Consider the following 17,385-nt stretch of genomic DNA (forward strand, 5'->3'; position numbering starts at 1 on the left):
TCTAGTGTTCAGGATTTCCTGAGCTCTGGCCCGAGCCCAGGGAGGTGGAAGCCACAATCTCTGCCTTCTAGGAGTTTCTAGTCTATGGGGTGAGGAGACGTACACCAGGAGACGACTGGAGACCAATCCTAGACAGTGTGTGGTCTGGCACTAAGGGGAGGGCACCAGCTGGGTGTGCAGTGTTTAGGGGTAGAAGATGAACTTGGTGGGCAGCCAGTGGGTCAGGCTTACTGGGGCTCCTGTCCTTGGTGGGAGGTAGCCTTGGATGACTTCTAAAGTGTCCTCAGACTCTGTACATCCCTGGCTCTAGGAGGAGAGGTCCTGAAGGATGGGCAGAACTTGGACATGTAGAAGGAAGAGAAATGGGCTTTCCAGGAATGGGGGGCTGGGTGGTGGCGGGGCAGCCAGGGCAGACAAGGACTTAGGATGTATGGGGACACCGAGGGGACTGACTGAGCTGTCAGGTCAGGTTGGGTAGGCGGGGCAGCAAAGCCCCAGGGCCTGGCTGCCAAGCAGGGTACCCTGGCTCGATGCAGTAGGCCAGGGATACTCAGAAGGGATGTGGTGTGACTGGGGTTTGGGGACAGTTAGCCCACAGCCATCAGACTCCTTGGGTCCCGCCAGATAAGGAAAGGGTCCCTGGAGGGCCATGTTGTGGAGTCTGGTTGGCCTCACAAGACTTAGGGGACCCCATGGATTCTGCTATATTCACAGGATGTGGCAAGATTCCAAGGATCCTATGAGTTTCTTTTGCCTGATCTTCCAAACCTGCGATTCCCCCACCCCAGGGAAAGCACTCCCTCCTTACCTTGCCTCCCACTCCAGTGTCCCTGGAGACTGCAGGGAGGAATGGGAGCCGATATGGCCTTGAGACAGAGCCAGGCAGGTACCTCCCTCTCTGTGCCAGGCCCGGCTGGACCTCTAGTGCCCTCCCTCCCTTCCTCCATCCAGGGCCAGGGGAGACTCCAGGGCTCTGGCCGGGCAGTGGGTGGAGGTGGCCAGAGTGGAAAGTCCCCACGGGCTGGATGATATCGGTGTTTGGCAGGCCGGGTCTTGGCCTTCTGCCTGGGGCTCAGGAGCCTGACAAATCTGTTTGGAGCCCTGAGTGAGGGGTGAGGTGGCAGAGAGGGTACTGGTGTGCGGACATTTTCCACTCACCCCAGAATGGAGAGTTCTCCAGTGCCAGGTTGGCGGGAGTTGGGCCAGCTCCAGGTCACCTCAGGCAATGAGAAGCTTGTAGCTGGGAAGCAGGCAGAACCCGGAGATGAGGGACAGAGGACACGGCAGATCAGGCTCGGGAGCAGGAACGAGGACAGACGAGAGCTGGGGAAGAGGGTAATGGGGGACACAGGTGTTTTAGGAGAACTAAAGACGTGGGCAGGGACTTCCTTCGTGGTCCAGTGGTTAAGACTCCGTGCTCCCAATGCAGGGGGCGTGGGTTTGATCCCTGGTCGGGGGACTAAGATCTTTCATGCCGCACAGTGAGGCAAAAAAAAAAGACATGGGCAGAGTCTCAATGGAACAGAAGAAGAGGGACAATGAAGAACAGAAGCAGGGGCCGGCATGTCCCCTCCTCCCATGCCCCTGCCCAGGCCTCCTGTTGCTGCAGATCAGTGCCAGTGGCACAACCAGAAGCCAGTGCGGCTTACTCTGTGGGTGTGTCCTGAGTGCTTGCTGAACTATGATGAGAATTTCTCCAAATGTCCTATTTGACCAGGAAAACCTCCAGAGCTGCCCCCAATAGCTCTGACTTCAGCCACTGGCAACCCAGCCCCACCATCTGCATCTGTGCTAACAATACCGCCATCATCACCACCGTCAGCATCACGCTCACCACTACCATTATCATTACCATCATCCTAGCTACTGACCCCATCAACCCCCAGACACTCCTAACTGCATCCCCCAAGGGGTTGGGGGTGCTGGAACCAGGACTTAAGTCAGAATCTTTGAGTGCATCGCCTACAGACCAGCGATTCTCAACAATTTTGCTCCCGAAAGGGACATCTGGCAATGCCTGCAGACACTGTTGATTGTCACAACTGGGGGACTGTTGCTGGCATCTAGTGGGTAGAGGCCAGGGATGCTGCTAAACATCCTACAATGCCGAGGACAGTGTCCACAGCAAAGAGTTTTTTGTTCGAAAGTGTCAGAACTACTGAGGATGAAAAACCTGCCTATAGATCCTACGGCCCTCACTCTGCCCTCCTCTGGCCCTCACCCTAAAAGGCTTACCTCACACCTCTGGTTCCTGCACAAGAAGTCATATTTGCCGCTCCATCTTACGGCAACTTTGATTTCTTATCGCTCGCACCTCCTGGCCTCCACTGCTTGTACTGAAAAGTCAATAAGACGAAAAGTCCTTTGCAGCCACCCTCACAAGGGAAAACACACAGAAACAACTGATACGTGGAGCCCAGGGTACACCCGGGATTAAGGTCATGCTGGTGCAGGGCAGGGAGGCAGGGGCTGGGCTGGGTCCTCAGGGTATAAAGGAGGAAGGAGTGTTCAGGCCTTCACTCCACTCTGACGCCACAACTCTGAGCTGCTTCTCTGCTGTGGCCAGCTGGGAATCGGCATCATGAAGTGGATGGTGGTGGCCTTGGTCTGCCTCCAGACCTTGGAGGCGGCCGTGATCAAGTGAGTCTGGGGCCTGGCTGCTGGGGCAGGAGCCTGGGCAGCCTTTTTTTTTTTAAATGAACTACCATAGACTGGATGGCTTATAAACAACAGAAATTTATTTCTCAAAGTTCTAGAGGTTGGGAAGTCCAAGATCAAGGTACCTGTAGATTTGGTATCTGGCGAGAATCTGCTTCCTAGTTCATATACCCCCATCTTTTTGCTATCCTCACATGTTGGAAGGGACAAGGAAGCTCTCTGGATGATCTGCCTCTGCTCTGGGACTTCTGGACAGGGAAGGCTCCCTGAATCGGTGTAGGACAGGACTCAGCGGTGGGAGGAGATATGGCCTCTGCTTTCAGGGAACTTCCAGTCAAAGGGAGAAGCACCATCCCTTCCCCCACTGATGAGAAAAGATGGATCGGAAACAGGGAGAATAGGGGTGACTACCACCCAAGCAGACGCTGAACGGCCGGTACAATTATTTCTAGATAGAGAGACGTTTGCTAGTATTTTCCTTAAGGCCCCCAATTTATTTGGCAGATGTCAAAATCATCTAAGCAGAAACACCAGTCATGTAATCTATACGCTGAGGTGTCAGGGGATAGGGAACGAGGCGGCACAGCTCACAGGACATCAGGAGGACTCCCGGCCTGCCACACAGCCTGCTATTCTACCACTAAAGAGTGATTTTTTGGCGAAGAGATGGCTCCTCTAAGAAACTTCTTTGAATATGCAAATTCTGTAGCTGTGATGGGGTGAAGCAACCATCAGCCTTCATAGCTCAAGGTGAATGGGTTTAGCAGAGAATTTCTGGACAATGAAGGGTTTTGAGGGAATGGGGAAGAGATAGGGAAAGAAGTGAAAGCAGCAGGAATTCTGGAGCCTGGAACAAGGCCTGGGTGCAGAGACCCCTAGACAATGGCAGCAAGCAGGCCTGGGAGGACATGGGCAGAAACCCATAATTCAGTACATATAGTTCCAGAGCTGATTTGGGCTCCGGACCACCCAGGCCAACCTCCCCACTGTCCCTGCATCCTGAGAGGAGCACGATTGATTCAGGCCAGACAAGTAGCTGCAGGGGCAGAACTAGGACCCTGTCTTCTGAGTCTCCAGTCTAGTGCTCTTCCCCTGGGCCTGTGCTCTGTCACAGCCAGCCGGCACCAGATGCCTGACAGCCACTGTACCAGAGGACTCTCTTTGGGGTGAATTTTGCCATCTATGAAACTTGTATTTTATTTTATTTTTTTGGCCACACTGCGCAGCATGTGGGATCTTAGTTCCCTGACCAGGGATCGAACCCGCTCCCACTGCAGTGGAAGTGCAGAGTCTTAACCACTGGACGCCAGGGAAGTCCCTCTGAAACCTTTTTTTTTTTTTTAATTTATTTATTTATGGCTGTGTTGGGTCTTCGTTTCTGTGCGAGGTCTTTCTCTAGTTGCGGCAAGTGGGGGCCACTCTTCATCGCGGTGCGCGGGCCTCTCATTATCGCGGCCTCTCTGGTTGCGGAGCACAGGCTCCAGACGCGCAGGCTCAGTAATTGTGGCTCACGGGCCTAGTTGCTCCGCGGCATGTGGGATCTTCCCAGACCAGGGCTCGAACCCGTGTCCCCTGCATTGGCAGGCAGACTCCCAACCACTGCGCCACCAGGGAAGCCCCTGAAACCTTTTTTAAAAATGCACAAATTGGGAATTCCCTGGCAGTCCAGTGGTTAAGGACTCCGCGCTTTCACTGCTGAAGGCGCGGGTTCAATCCCTGGTCAGGGAACTAAGATCCCGCAAGCCACGCAGCACAGCCAAAAAAAACAAAAACAAAAACAAAACAAAACAGAACAAAAATGTACAAATCCTACAAAGGGTAATGTCTGAAGTTCCTCTCCCCTGCCTGGGAAAGTGTTTATGGGATATCTGAGAGTGGAGGACCAGGGTGGGATGAGGACCCATGAGATGGGGCGGGGGCATGCATGGGTGAAGGCAGTTGTTTTCTGAATCTCAGAGCAAGTCCTGAGAAGAGTTTTGAAAGAAAGAGAAAGAGAGAGGAAGAAAATGAGAAGCAGAGTGAGAAAGAGCCAGAGAGAACCAGAGATTGAGACGGAGATGGAGAAAGAGGGAGACACACAGACACGTACAAGCCGCAGACACCGGGGGACAGAGCGGCAGGGAGCCTGAGGCAAACAGTTAGAGATGGAGAGAGAGAGAGATTGGGATATTAGAGCCTCTGTAGGAAAGAGGGAGGTCCTGCCCTGACCCCAGCCCTTCTGCAGAGTCCCCGTGAAGAAATTAAAGTCCATCCGTGAGACCATGAAGGAGAAGGGGATACTGGAGGACTTCCTGAGGACCCACAAGTACGACCCCGCCCAGAAGTACCGCTTTAATGACTTCAGCGTGGCCTCCGAGCCCATGGACTACATGGACGTGAGTCCTGACCCTCCCCGGGGCTCCCCTCTCCCTGCTGCCAAAGGCCGAGGGCCAGGCCTGGGCTGTGAGCTGCGCCCTTCCTCTCTGCACCCTCCCACCCGGCCCCCGGGGCCTGCCCCCGTCTCTCAGACCTGCCAGCCCGGAGACTTCATTGGCCGGCAGAGCACTCAGGGGCCCCTGCTGACCTGGCAGCTGAGTCCACAGAGACCTTAGCAGCTGCCCCGGGCGGGCTTGGACCGAAGGTCTGTGGGTTCTGGGCGAGCGTGGAGGGCAGGCTCGGGCCCCTGCTTCTGGTGCGGGCTGTGGGGCTGGTCACTCTGTCACTCTGTCCGTGGAGGAGGCTGGGCCTGATGGTCCCTGGATCCCGCCAGAGCTAACAGCCTGCCCATGTCCCCCCTCCCCCACCCAGGCTGCCTACTTTGGTGAGATCAGCATCGGGACCCCACCACAGAACTTCCTGGTCCTTTTTGATACTGGCTCCTCCAACCTGTGGGTGCCCTCTGTCTACTGCCAGAGCCAGGCCTGCAGTGAGTGCTAGGTTGGGCAGGGGAGGGCGGCTGGCAGGGCAGGGCACTGACACCCTCTGGGGAAGAGCTGCACTTCATAAAGATTGCTGGGGAGAGCTTCAGTCCTGGAAAGGACCAGGGACTTGTCCAGGGTCACATGGCACATGCCCAAGCCAGAGGGAAGAAGCTGGCCATGGAGCTGGGTGGCACCTCTGCTTTCCCTGCTCACCAATACATATCCCTTCACCTACTCCAGCCCAGCCCAGCCCACTCCACTCCGTTCTGTTTGCTCTGGGCAATGCCATTCCATCCTACTCCACTCTACAACACTCTTTCTATGCCACTCCACCCCATGATTTACTAAGTTCTTACTGAGTATCTCAAGGGACACGGGAGAAGGATATAGATGTGGTCCCCTCCCTGTAGTTGTATTTGGAGACAGGAGATGTTCACTTCCTAGGGCTGCCTTGGTCCCTGCCAAAGCCTTGGGGTTTGGGTCTTGACACCTCTAGTCCAGAAGGTCCCTCACTGGCCCCATCCTAGGCTATCTCAGGATCCTGGTGTGGCCAGCTTCTCCTCGGGGTGAGGTGAGGGTCAGGGAATGCACAGATGCCCTGGAGGTTCATTCACTCCTTCATCCGACGAGTAATTTCTCGGCACCCGCCATGTGTCAGGAGATCTGCTGGGGGTCAGGGAGATGAATAGATTCTATATAACCTGCCCATAGGGAGGTCACCATCCTAGGGCATCTCAAGATTCTGTAGGTCAGAGGGGGCTTTGGAGTCAAGGCTGGCCAGTTCTTGTGGGTCTTCCCATGCCAGGAATGTCAGCTGGCCACCACTTGACTCAGTGGCCGTTGGCGGGTGGGGCGTGGGGGAGTGCTGAGGCCCCAGGATGTGAGCCCAGGCTGGGAGACAGGTGGGCAGCCCGGCAGGCCTGAGAGTGGGCCAGCCTGACTTCCCAAATTTTCCTTCCCTTGCAGCCAGCCACGCCCGCTTCAACCCCAGCCTGTCCTCCACCTACTCCAGCAATGGGCAGATCTTCTCCCTGCAGTATGGCAGTGGCAGCCTCACCGGCTTCTTCGGCTATGACACTCTGACAGTGAGTGATGCTGCCGGCTGCCCCCGTCCCTACCCCCAGATGTGGGGAAGGTAGTCCGGGGCTGTGAGCTGGATTCTAACCTCAAAGTTCTCACAGTCTGATGGGGAGACTTAGATGGAGGCCCTGGAAAATATGGGAAACACCTAGTGCTCTACCGTACAGGCCAGAAAATCAGTACAATAAAGGCTCATCCAGGGACTTTCCTGGTGGTCCAGTGGTTAAGACTCCGTGCTTCCACTGCAGGGGACACAGGTTTGATTCCTGGTCGGGGAATTAAGATCCCGCATGCCACAAGGCGCAGCCAAAAAAAAAAAAAAAAAAAAAGCTCATCCATTCACTCATTGAACCCTCAATGCGGGCCATTATGTGCCAGGCACCGAGGGCACCACAATGGTTGCGATGACCTGGTCCTTAAGGAACTTAAAGCCTCGGGAAGAAGAAGGTTGGGGTGGGGAATGCTGCAGCAGTCGGGGATGGCTTCTTGGAACAGAAAGTGGCTTTTGCAAACCTGTCAAGAAGAGAAGCAGCAGAAGCAAAGGAGGGATGAAGAACAGACCCTTGAGGGGTCTGAGGAGGGGGAGCCTGGGGGAGGTGGGTGGAGTTACACTCGTCACCTCCCATCCTCTGTTTCCCCTCCAGGTCCAGGGCATCAAGGTCCCCAACCAGGAGTTCGGCCTGAGCGAGAACGAGCCGGGTACCAATTTCCTCTATGCGAAGTTCGATGGCATCATGGGCATGGCCTACCCTGCCCTGTCCATGGGCAGGGCCACCACCGCCCTGCAGGGCATGCTGCAGGAGGGTGCCCTCACCAACCCAGTCTTCAGCTTCTACCTCAGCAGGTAAGGAACCACCTGGCGGTCCCCAGCTCCCAGCCCATTCCCCCCGTGGCCCTGGACGGCTGAGGTTCAACACTTTGGGATTTGAAGGCCTCCCAGCAGGCATATTTGGCAGGGCCTTTCCTCCTGGGCTTCTGACTCTTCCTCCTCCCCTCCCCAACCCCTGCATCTGTCCCTGCCCACTCGGCCTCTTCTTTGTATTTCTTGGCCACGACAGTATCTCTCCTTCCTCCGGCTGAACTCTTCTTTGAGCATTGCTACTGCTTCTCCATACCTCTTGGGCTTACCTCCTGCCCAGAGCCCCAGTTAGCTCATTTCCTTCTGACCAAATGTTTTCTACCTGGACACCTCTTTTGTGTAGAAATCTATTGCTTCATCTCCTTTGATCTATTGTTCTAGCCAGGTCCTGGAGTCTTCTGGTCTAGGTCCACCATGAACTCCTAACAAGTTGTTATTCTTACCACAAACACGAGCCAACTCAGTGATTTATGTGGATGGGCCCCGGTGCCAGGCGGTAGGAGGGGTGGGGGGGCGTCGCGTGTGGCCGGGGGTGGACTTTCTTTCCTCTCCAGAATTAGACAACTACCTTCTAGAGATAGTCAATATCTACTCTCTGGGGCTTAGTCATTTGAATCTTTCAACCACATTATCCTGTTACGACGGTGGCTGGCCTCTGTTTACAAGTACTCTGAGTTTAGCCTGTAGGAGCTCTGCCCAGTTCCACGCTCGGGTTCGTCTTCTGTCTAACAGGGGAGGCCCTGCCCTCCCCTCCACCTGGGCCCTACCTCCCTCTGATCCCAGCAGAAAAACAACAAGCTGGGCCCGGATCAGGCTCCCGTGGACACGCTCCACCAGCAGCACAAAGTGAAAGGGAATGGAGAACGTGGTGTGCGGCAGGGTGGGGGGCCAGAAGACCAGAGGCTTCCCCAGAGGCAGCGCTTGGTGAAGCAGCAGCACCTGGGAGCCTGAGGCACTGGGAAGTCTGAGCTCCAGTTGGGGGCGGCGGGGGGGTGGGTGGGTGGGGGACACAACCTCTTCCCTCAGGGAGCTCCGGTCTGAAGGGAGACACAGCCGTTCCTCAGGGAGCCCCAGTCTGGAGCCAGGGCAGGACCTCTGTTTTCCTGCCTTTTCCACAGCCACTCCCTGACTCACTTTTGCTTTACGTCCTGCAGCCAGCAGGGCTCTCAGGACGGGGGAGCAGTCATCTTCGGGGGTGTGGACAGCAGCCTGTACACGGGGCAGATCTATTGGGCCCCCGTCACCCAGGAGCTGTACTGGCAGATTGGCATCGAGGAGTGAGTCTGTGGTGGGCCCTGGGGGTGTGGGCACTTCCTCGGAGCAGGCTCTGAGGCACTTCATGTCACACACACACATCCGGGCACTGCCGGGTGGCGGGGGGGACAGAGGACCCCAGAGACCTGTGCCTGCAAAGCCACAGCTGCCCTCAGCTGGGGTTTCAAGGCCCAGGTCGGCCTGGAGAAGGAGGGTGGGGTGGGGACAACATAGGAAGGGGCAGGACTGGGAATCCCAGACATTTTGGACCCTGTAGTCCAACCCTAGGGGCTTAGACATTAGAAAACTGGGGTGTGTGAGGGGGAGGGACTAATTTGCTCAAAGTACTTACAATGAATCAGTGACCCTGGTCTTCAGTGTTTCTAGAACCATCCTTGGAACTCTTTAGAAAGAGATTCCAAGGCCATTTAGGTGGCCTTTGACAGACTTTGGTATGAGGCAGGAGGATGGCTGGATTGACCTCTGCAGAGTCCTTATCTTCCAGAGGTGCACCTTGATTCTGTGGTTGCAGCTCATCCCCTAGCTGCCCTGAGCTGGGAGGTGCTGAGGCCTCCCATCTCCTCACCGTTCAGGTTCCTCATTGGTGACCAGGCCACGGGCTGGTGCTCCCAGGGCTGCCAGGCCATCGTGGACACTGGCACATCTCTGCTCACCGTGCCCCAGCAGTTCATGAGCTCCCTTCTGCAGGCCACAGGGGCCAAGGAGGACCAGTATGGACAGGTGCGTGTGGCAGAGGTGTGCCCCTTCCCTGGGGGAGGCCAGCCAGGGGGCATTTATGGTTTTTCCTGGGAGCACAGGAATAGCCTGATTCTTGGCCTCCGTGCTTCTCGCTGCCCCCAGGCACTGGAGGTGGGGGCCCCAGGATGACTGGGGCTGGGAGCTGGCTGGGGGCCCGAAGGCTGATTCAGGGGAGCCAGATGCTTGTGCTAAAAGGGTGTGGGGAGGTCACTACTAGGCAGAATTTCCTCTGAGCTTCAGCCCCTTAGCGGAAACAGGTTACACACCTGCCGGGCTTTGCAGTAAGAGGGAAATAACTAGACTGTGCTGCCAAGCCCATGAATGACAAGGGATAACCCTTCAGTCCACAGCTCTCTCACCTCCACAGGGCCATGCTCTCTGCCCCGCCTGAGCCCACCAAAGGGTTTGCCTAATTAATGCATTCCCACTAACTTTGGTGGACTGATGGGCCATGCTTTCTACAGACCTGCGTGTTTTAAAAGGACACTTGCAGAGAAGGGGGTGTAGATTTAACCTCTCTCATGGGGAAAATTCAAGCAAGAGTCATGTTTGGGGGTGAGAGAGATGCTCAGGTCCCCCCAGATCCCACCCTCTGCACGTGAGTCCTCCTGTGTGACACGAGCAGTATTGGTGTTGCAGCCTCCAGTCCCAAAGCAGGCTTGGGGCTCAGGCCCGGGTCCGGAGGGGCTGAGGTGATGGGGTTGGCAGGTCCTCTCAGGGGGGAGATGAGGCATCCCGGGCCCTGTTCCTCTCTGCAGTTTCTCGTGGACTGTAGCAACATCCAGAGCCTGCCCACCCTCACGTTCGTCATCAATGGTGTGCAGTTCCCTCTGCCACCCGCTTCCTACATCCTCAATGTAAGTCCTGGCCCCTGTAGGCTGAGAGAGTGGGGACACGATCGGGAGGGTGGGGGATGCAGGATGGGGGTGAGGGGTGGGAGGAAGGGGTGGATAGCCAGAAACGCTGGGTCTCCTTACCTTGAGCCATTTCCTGATGCCTTGCAGCCTTGATTTCTTTTCCCCATCCATTGATTCTAAACCCCCGTCTCTGGAACGAGGCTATGAAAGAGCAAGAGTGCCATCTATTATTAATGATTATTATTAATTAGGGGGGAGGGGCACTGGCTCTTTGTTGATCACTTATGAGAGTCAGCCACGGAGTGAAGCACTTTGTCTGCATTTCCCTGATTACTCGTCACAACATTCAATGAGCAAGATACTAATTCTATTTTACAAATAAAAACTTGGAGGTTCAGAGAATTAAGTAACTGGCCCAAGGACACATAGCTAGTCGGGGTGAAGCTAAGGTTTGAACCCAAGTTGGTCTGGCTCCAAGACTTAACCGCCAGGCTGACCTGCTCCAAATCAGGAACAGGAGGGAGTCAAGGAGACCCTGCAGAGGGAGGCCTGTTGCAGCCTGCCCTCAGCCACGCCAGAATCCCCCACCAGCCCGGCTCTGGCTCTGGAGGCTCAGTTGGCCTGTGAGCCCTCAAGGGCAGAAACTTTGGCTCACCTGTTTCTGCACCTGTGCTGCTGGCCTGGGGCTCTGGGCTGAGCAGTGCCCCGTCACTGTGTGAGCGGATGAATGAGTGTTGCCCTTCTGTGTTGTGCAGAACGACGACAGCTTTTGCATGGTGGGGGTCGAGGCCACCTACCTGCCCTCCCAGAACGGCCAGCCCCTGTGGATCCTTGGGGACGTCTTCCTCAGGTCCTACTACTCCGTCTATGACTTGGGCAACAACAGGGTGGGCTTTGCCACCGCCGCCTAGACTCAGCGCCTGGACGCCCGGGCTCCCTTCTCCCTCTGGGCCTCCCAGGCTACAGGGGGTTCTCTCTGCATTTCCTCTCTGCATGTAGCCTCCCTTCTCTGGACTCTGGACTTTCTCTAACAATAAATCTTTCTTCTCCATATCGGCCAGCCTGTTGTTTCTAGAGGGCAGTTGTGGCCTGTAAGGTAGCCCCTGGTCTCAGACAATGGGGACAATGAGAGTCAGGGGCACATTTGCCTCTGCTGCACCATGTTCTCCCTGAGTTTCTAGGAGGTTTGCAGTGGGTCACTGAGAACCTAAGAGAAATAGGGCACAGGGTAGGGCTTGGAGGTGGGCCCTGCATCCCTCAAAGCTTGGAGTCTGTTCACAGCTTCTCTCTGGAGAGGGAAGACAGTGGTAGTGGCATGGAAGCAGGGCATTCCTTTCTAATGGACAATCCAAAATGCTCTGCTGACCTAATTTACCAAACTGCCACCAGAGTTACCCCACACATGTGCACTAGCAGTGTGACTAGGGGTCCAATGTACCCTAAATCTAGGCCTCTTCCTTCTTATCTGTGATCAAGTTTCACTAGGAGCTTTCAGAGTAAGGCTGGATGCCGATACACACTTGTAACAGTCATGGATCCTTTAGGGAGAGATCATCTGATGCCACCAGAACCTAGTAGGTTCCAGGAGGGCTCCAGAAGATCTGGGCTGAGTTAAGCCTATCGTATTTTAACCCAGACCCCTATGTCCCAGGGCTTGTCTTTAAAGAAGGGCTGGCTCTCAACCATGGACAAGAGGGATAGGTATTTGAATCACATGAAAATCAAGCCCATTTGTTCTAACCAACTGAGCAAGAGGTCTTGTCCTTATGGACTTCATTCCTGTCCTCCATAGGACCCACCCAGCAAAAGACCCGGAAACCTGCAGGGGGCGCGGGGGGGGTACATGGTATGGGGAGGGGGAGGAGGAGGAGGAGGAAGAGGAGGAAAAGGCAAAGAATGATAGCTCAGCACCCTGTAACTTCCAGCAGCGGAAGGTGACACGAAAGAGGTCAGGAAATTTCTGTCCAGCAACATGGCCGTGGGGGGTACCTGCAAGCTCGGGCTGATGAGGTCTAGGTGGGGAGGGGGTATATATAAATGGAGAACTCACAATTAGAGGGGAGGTGGGCTCTATTTTATAGTCATATTTCCTTTACCATGCTGACCAACCTTGTCCCTTATGCTCAAGATCCAGGTCTGGTACCCAACTCCAAACCAGGAGGGAAACTGAGGTTTGACACAGAGGGGTTTCTATGGCAACAGCACGCCATCTGGGACCCTACATCTTTCCTAGACTCCAGGAAAGTCAGCCCGCTGCAAGCCTCTCCTTGGGGTCAGATAGGCCACAGGGTGTATTGTGGTGATCTGTAGTTCGGACATCACTTATTGAAAAGAGAAAACTTGCAAAAGGGGTAGAAACGAAGTGAAACAAAGTTTCCAAATTAAACGCCAAGTCCCTGTACAGGCCTGAACTCACAGAGCGGGACTACAAATCCCGGCGTGCCTAGCAGAGCGGCAGGGAGGACTACGTTTCCCAGCGGGCTCCGCGGCAGGCCGACGTGGGGCGGAGTCGGGCGGGGCGGGGCCGCAGGGTAGGGTGCTGCCCTCTGCCGGGCGCGGCGGGAAGTGGGTGCGGAGTGACAGCAGGAGCCCCGGCGCCGGGCGCGGGGCTCGGTGACAGCGGAGGCGGCGGCCGCCGGCTGGACGTAGGGAGCGGCGGCGGCGCCGACGGCAGAGGGAAGGGCGGACGGGGGCGGGCCTCCCTGGTGGCGCGGAGCCTGAGGAGTCCGGGAGGGGGTGGCCGGCACAGCTCTCCGGCCGGACACCTGAACTTGGGACAAGTTGCCGGAGCCGCGGGGCGCGGGCGGCGGACGGATTGACCTTCATAGTTAGGTGAGCGGCGCCGGGGGGCAAGGGGTGCGCGGAGGGCCCGGAACCCCCGACCCAGGCTCCCCTGCTCCGATCCAGTGGGTCCGGGAGACAGGTGGGTGGGTGGGGGTGTCGGCTGGAAAGGGGAGCGAGACCGTGTGCGCCGCGCTGCCACCCGCCCCGCTGTTCGTCTAGCCCGGGACGCCCGGCGCATGGCCGGGGCGGCGCTGCCCGCGGAGCTTGGGAGCTCCTTCAGCCCCTCCCTTCAGGCCCGGGCCGGGGGGCGGCTTCTCTGCGACCTTATGTAACCAGGCGGGAGGGGCCGTGGCGGGCACGGGCCTTCCCGGCCCGGGAGCTGGGAGTCGAAGGGGCGGGAGGCGTGGGAGTGAACTTGCAAGAAGTTTGAGGGCGTGTGGGCCCGGCGCCCACTTACTTCTTCTCCACCGGACGCGGCTGGGGCGGGTGGCACGGGGGAGGGCGCCGGAGGTAGGGGAGGTGTGCGGGGGCCGAGTCCGGCCGGGCCAGGCCCTGCCTGGATGGTCCCGGGGAATGGGAGGGCCGGAGCGGCGCCACGCCCCGGGGGCCGGGCTGCTGGAAGCTGAGGGGGGGGGGGCGGGTGGAAGTACCATCCCTCCCTCCCTTCCCGTCCCTTCCTCCCTCTCGGTCTCTTGAAGAAGCCGCCCCTGCCAGAGTCCCCCGGTATCCCTGAGCGCAGTCTTTTTCTCCCCCTTGCATTATTCCACGACCTTAGGGAACCCCAACCCCAGAGCTCACCCACTGCACGCCCCTCTTTCTACCCTCCTTGGAGCTCCCAGCCATCTGCCCGCCCCCTGAGTATCCCCCTTCGTCTCGGTCCCGAATCCCGGAAAATACGCCCCCTTTCCCCCGATTCCCTGAGTCCGCACCGCCCAACCTCAGGCTGTCCCGCCCCCGAGTCAGCGCTCCTTCTCCCCTCCTCCCGGTACCCCGATCAGCTATTCGGCTGCAGCGAGCGCGCTCGCCTCCTCGAAGGGAGCGAGCTGATGCCAGCTCGGCTCCTCCGCCTCTCGGCCCCCTCCCGCCGGGGGTTCTGGCTTCACGCACGGCTGCCCCGAGCTGCTCAGGGTTGCGCGAGCAGGTTCGCGCCGAAGCCGCCCGGCGCGCCCCAGCCCAGCGCCCAGGGGGAGGGAGGAAGGGAGGGAGGGGGAGAGGGCGCCTGGGGCGGGGCTCGTCTGCGCGAGCGCCCGCATTGCCCAGGGCTCCCCCACCCCCTCTTCATTCCAGGCCAGCCCCTCACCGCGGGGTCCTTCTCAGATGCCCCATCCACTCCTGCCGTCGTCCTCCCGCCCGTCTGTTCTGGGGATGGTTCTGCGCGAACAGTTTCTGGACTAAACTTTAGCGCTTTGGCTTAGTGTTCTCTGGGGAAGTCTCAGTTAATTGCCGCCCAGACCCCACCCCCCACCCTGAGAGAGGGGTGCTTGGGTGAGCAGGGAAGGGGACAGGCCGGTTCAGGTCCCCGGTGACACCTCTGGGATGTGGGCTCAGGACCCTGCTAGCTGAGATTCCACCGGCCCAAGACCTGGCACTCTTGGGCAACTGGGGGTGGAGGGGAAGGTAGGGGGCCGGTCTCTGGTGTCCTCCACGGCTGCCAGATGTGGGTGCTCTCAGATCAGATCTCAGTTCTTGGTTCCTTGGCTTGTTCCCTCTGAGGCCTTCACTCTTCCCAGCCTGAGAGATGGCCCCCAAGCCCTGCCTTCAGGGAGATCACAGTCTGGGAGAGAGACAGCCAGGCCAGAAGAGGCTGGAGAGGGGAAGGGCTGGCTACCTTGGGAGCCCTGCCTGGTAGCCTGAGGTGTGCTTGTACCATGCCTCAGTTTCCCCAGCCGTGGGAAAAATAGCAATTCACTTGGACCCCTTCATTCTGCCTGCCTCCTGGCTTCTAGATGTGAGTCGGGAACCAGAGAGTGTAAATGAAGGGCAGTTTAGGGTGACTCTATGCTCTGCTTGTGCGGGAGAGCAGCCAATGTTGCTTACAGTTTACAAGGCCTGTTACAGCTGCAGTGCTATTTTGTCCTCAGCTCAGATCTCTGAGGTGCAGCCAAATGGGAACCCAGGTCTCCTGGTTCTGTGTCCCATGGAAGGGGTGCAGGGATTGGGGACATCTCCTCAGGTGAGCACTCAATCCAGGGAGAGCCCCTGGGCTTCTGTGGGTTGATGGCCTGGTAACTCACAGTCAGAGGTGGGTAGGAGGGTGGGCCAGGGCAGGCAGAAACCCATCCAGGGTTCTGGGATGATGGGAGTACCCAGTCTCACCTCCATGGCCAGTGAGGCCTCCCTTTCAACCTCTCGGCTGGAAAGCAGGTGGGAGGGGCTTCCCACCTCTCAGGCCTGGCTGCCCTTTGAGGGTCTGGCTTCTGGCCTGGATCCCTCCTGGGGCTCTGTTTATGGCTGTAATTGCATCATTAGCCAGAGATTATAGAGTTACTTAGCACCTGCCCCCACAGGGAGTGGCCTAGCCACCCCCTGGCTTCTGTCTCTTCCTTTTCAAAGTCAACTTGGTTTCTGCCGGCAGCAGGGGTTTCCCCAACCGCAGCTGGCATGAAAGCCAGGTTGGGCCTTTGTCCTAGGGATGGAGGGCAGTCAGCACTTGGGGCCCAGCTTGGGGCTGCCCTGGAGATGACCGTGGAAATTGGGTTGGCCTCCTCTGATACAGAGGGAGGGAGTTCAGAGTTCCCAGAGCTGCCAGAAGTGTCCACATCCCAGGATACAGTGGGTGTTTTTGCACATAATGTATGTAACCTCATCTGAAAAGAGGGAGATAAAAATGTACAAACTTCACAGGCTGCTGTAAGGAGTCAGGTGCCTGGTACATGGTGAGTCCAGGGTGCTGCTCTGTATGTCAGTGTGGGGTGTATGTGATTGATGGGAGTTTGTGTGTGTGGTTATGAGGTTATAGGTATCTACATACATGTATATAGATGAATTGTGTATATGCATGTCTATGAGAGTGTAACGATAACTTAACATTAATAGAATATGCATCTATTCTCTTTATGCTATAATAGAACAATATTGTAATAAAGTTTAGTTATAACAATAGTTGTCAACATTTATTGTATATTTACTCTTCAGAATGAGGTAGTACTTATTATTTTCATTATACTGATTCAGGGAAGTTAAGCAGGTTGCCTGAAGTCACATAGCCTGGAAGTGGTAGGGATTCTAACCCAGGCCCAACTGAGTCCAAAATCCATGTTCTCAATCCCTGCAGAAGACCACTTCAGGGTTTCCCAGGAGTTCTCTCTTAAAAGGCAGGGTGTGTGGTGGTGCAGGAATCTTCTTTTCCCCCTCCGGGGTCTTCTGCTCTGAGCAGCGGTGGGACTTGCTGAAGCCCCTGCCCCAGGACACACCTGTCTCCTGGCTGCTCTTCTGAGCTGCTGACACAGGTGATGAAGGACCCCTGGCAAGAACTCTCCTGCCTGGCCCGGGGAGGAGATGGGTTCAGACAAGGCTTCCTGGATCTCCTTGGATACCTCAAACATTCCCTTACAGTGAAGCCCTCAGTAGGCTCTTGTTTAATCAGATGTGGAGAAAAGACTGGGGAGCTATTGGGTGAGAAGGGGACAGCAGAGAAAGTCGTGAGAAGAACCCAGGAGACCCTGCGCTGACAGGCCATGTGGTATCACAAAATACCTATAGTGATAATGTATAAAATATACCTTGACATGACCTGGGACCTGCCTCACATTTTAGCACCCATTCCCACCCTTATTCAACCCTCTCCTCCATCCTGCCCATTTCTCTTTATTAGTGTGGTAGACTGCAAAGATGGCCCAAATTTTCTCCCTCTATGTATCCATGGCCGGTCCCTGCCTCTCTCAGCCTCAGTTTCCGTATCTGTGAACCTAGATCATGTGTGGAGTCCCCTCCAGTGCGAGCCTTCTACCGATCTTCCGCAAAGGCACCAAGGCAGGAGAGGCTTCAGAAAGGGTTGGGTATGGGGTGCAGGGGAGGGGGGAGGTGCTGCCCGAGTCCACTCAGGAGAGCTTTCGCTAAAGCCTGGCCCCGTGGAGCGGCCAGCCAGTTTTTCTTGGGACAGAGCCATAGCTACCATGTATTGAGCGCTGGGCTAAGTGTACCCTAGAGCATGAGCTCCAGGGCCAGGCTGCCTGGCTTGGAATCCCAGCTCTGCTGCTTACTAGCTGTGTGACCCTGGGCAAGCTGCTTAACC

At 56.7% G+C, this 17,385-nt stretch overlaps 2 protein-coding genes across 3 annotated transcripts in view; both read left to right on the plus strand.

Moving 5' to 3' along the window:
- The first annotated feature begins 2,581 nt into the window (after nt 1-2,581).
- On the plus strand, nt 2,582-11,391 carry PGC (progastricsin). The gene is made up of 9 exons (XM_061196246.1): nt 2,582-2,640; nt 4,883-5,033; nt 5,446-5,563; nt 6,525-6,643; nt 7,283-7,482; nt 8,652-8,774; nt 9,345-9,492; nt 10,269-10,367; nt 11,123-11,391. Exons 1-9 carry the CDS (start codon nt 2,582-2,584, stop codon nt 11,276-11,278), a joined length of 1,173 nt encoding a protein of 390 aa, XP_061052229.1. The 3' UTR covers nt 11,279-11,391.
- A 1,596-nt stretch (nt 11,392-12,987) lies between these two features.
- TFEB (transcription factor EB) overlaps nt 12,988-17,385 on the plus strand; it is a 47,289-nt gene continuing 42,891 nt past the window's right edge. Inside the window, exon 1 of one of the 2 annotated variants that reach the window (XM_061196245.1) lies at nt 12,988-13,199. The gene's annotated coding sequence lies outside the window, so the exon portion shown is untranslated. The remainder of the gene's footprint in view (nt 13,200-17,385) is intronic. The other variant, XM_061196244.1, reaches the window with a different exon arrangement.

This window comes from Eubalaena glacialis, chromosome 7 (assembly GCF_028564815.1).
Source record: "Eubalaena glacialis isolate mEubGla1 chromosome 7, mEubGla1.1.hap2.+ XY, whole genome shotgun sequence".
NCBI lineage: Eukaryota > Metazoa > Chordata > Mammalia > Artiodactyla > Balaenidae > Eubalaena > Eubalaena glacialis.

Coding starts and splice junctions, on each gene's coding strand:
- PGC (XM_061196246.1), top strand. CDS start 2,582: ATGAAGTGGATGGTGGTGGCCTTGGTCTGCCTCCAGACCTTGGAGGCG. Junction 5,564..6,524: donor CTGCCAGAGCCAGGCCTGCA/GTGAGTGCTAGG, acceptor CTTCCCTTGCAG/CCAGCCACGCCCGCTTCAAC. Junction 8,775..9,344: donor TGGCAGATTGGCATCGAGGA/GTGAGTCTGTGG, acceptor CTCACCGTTCAG/GTTCCTCATTGGTGACCAGG.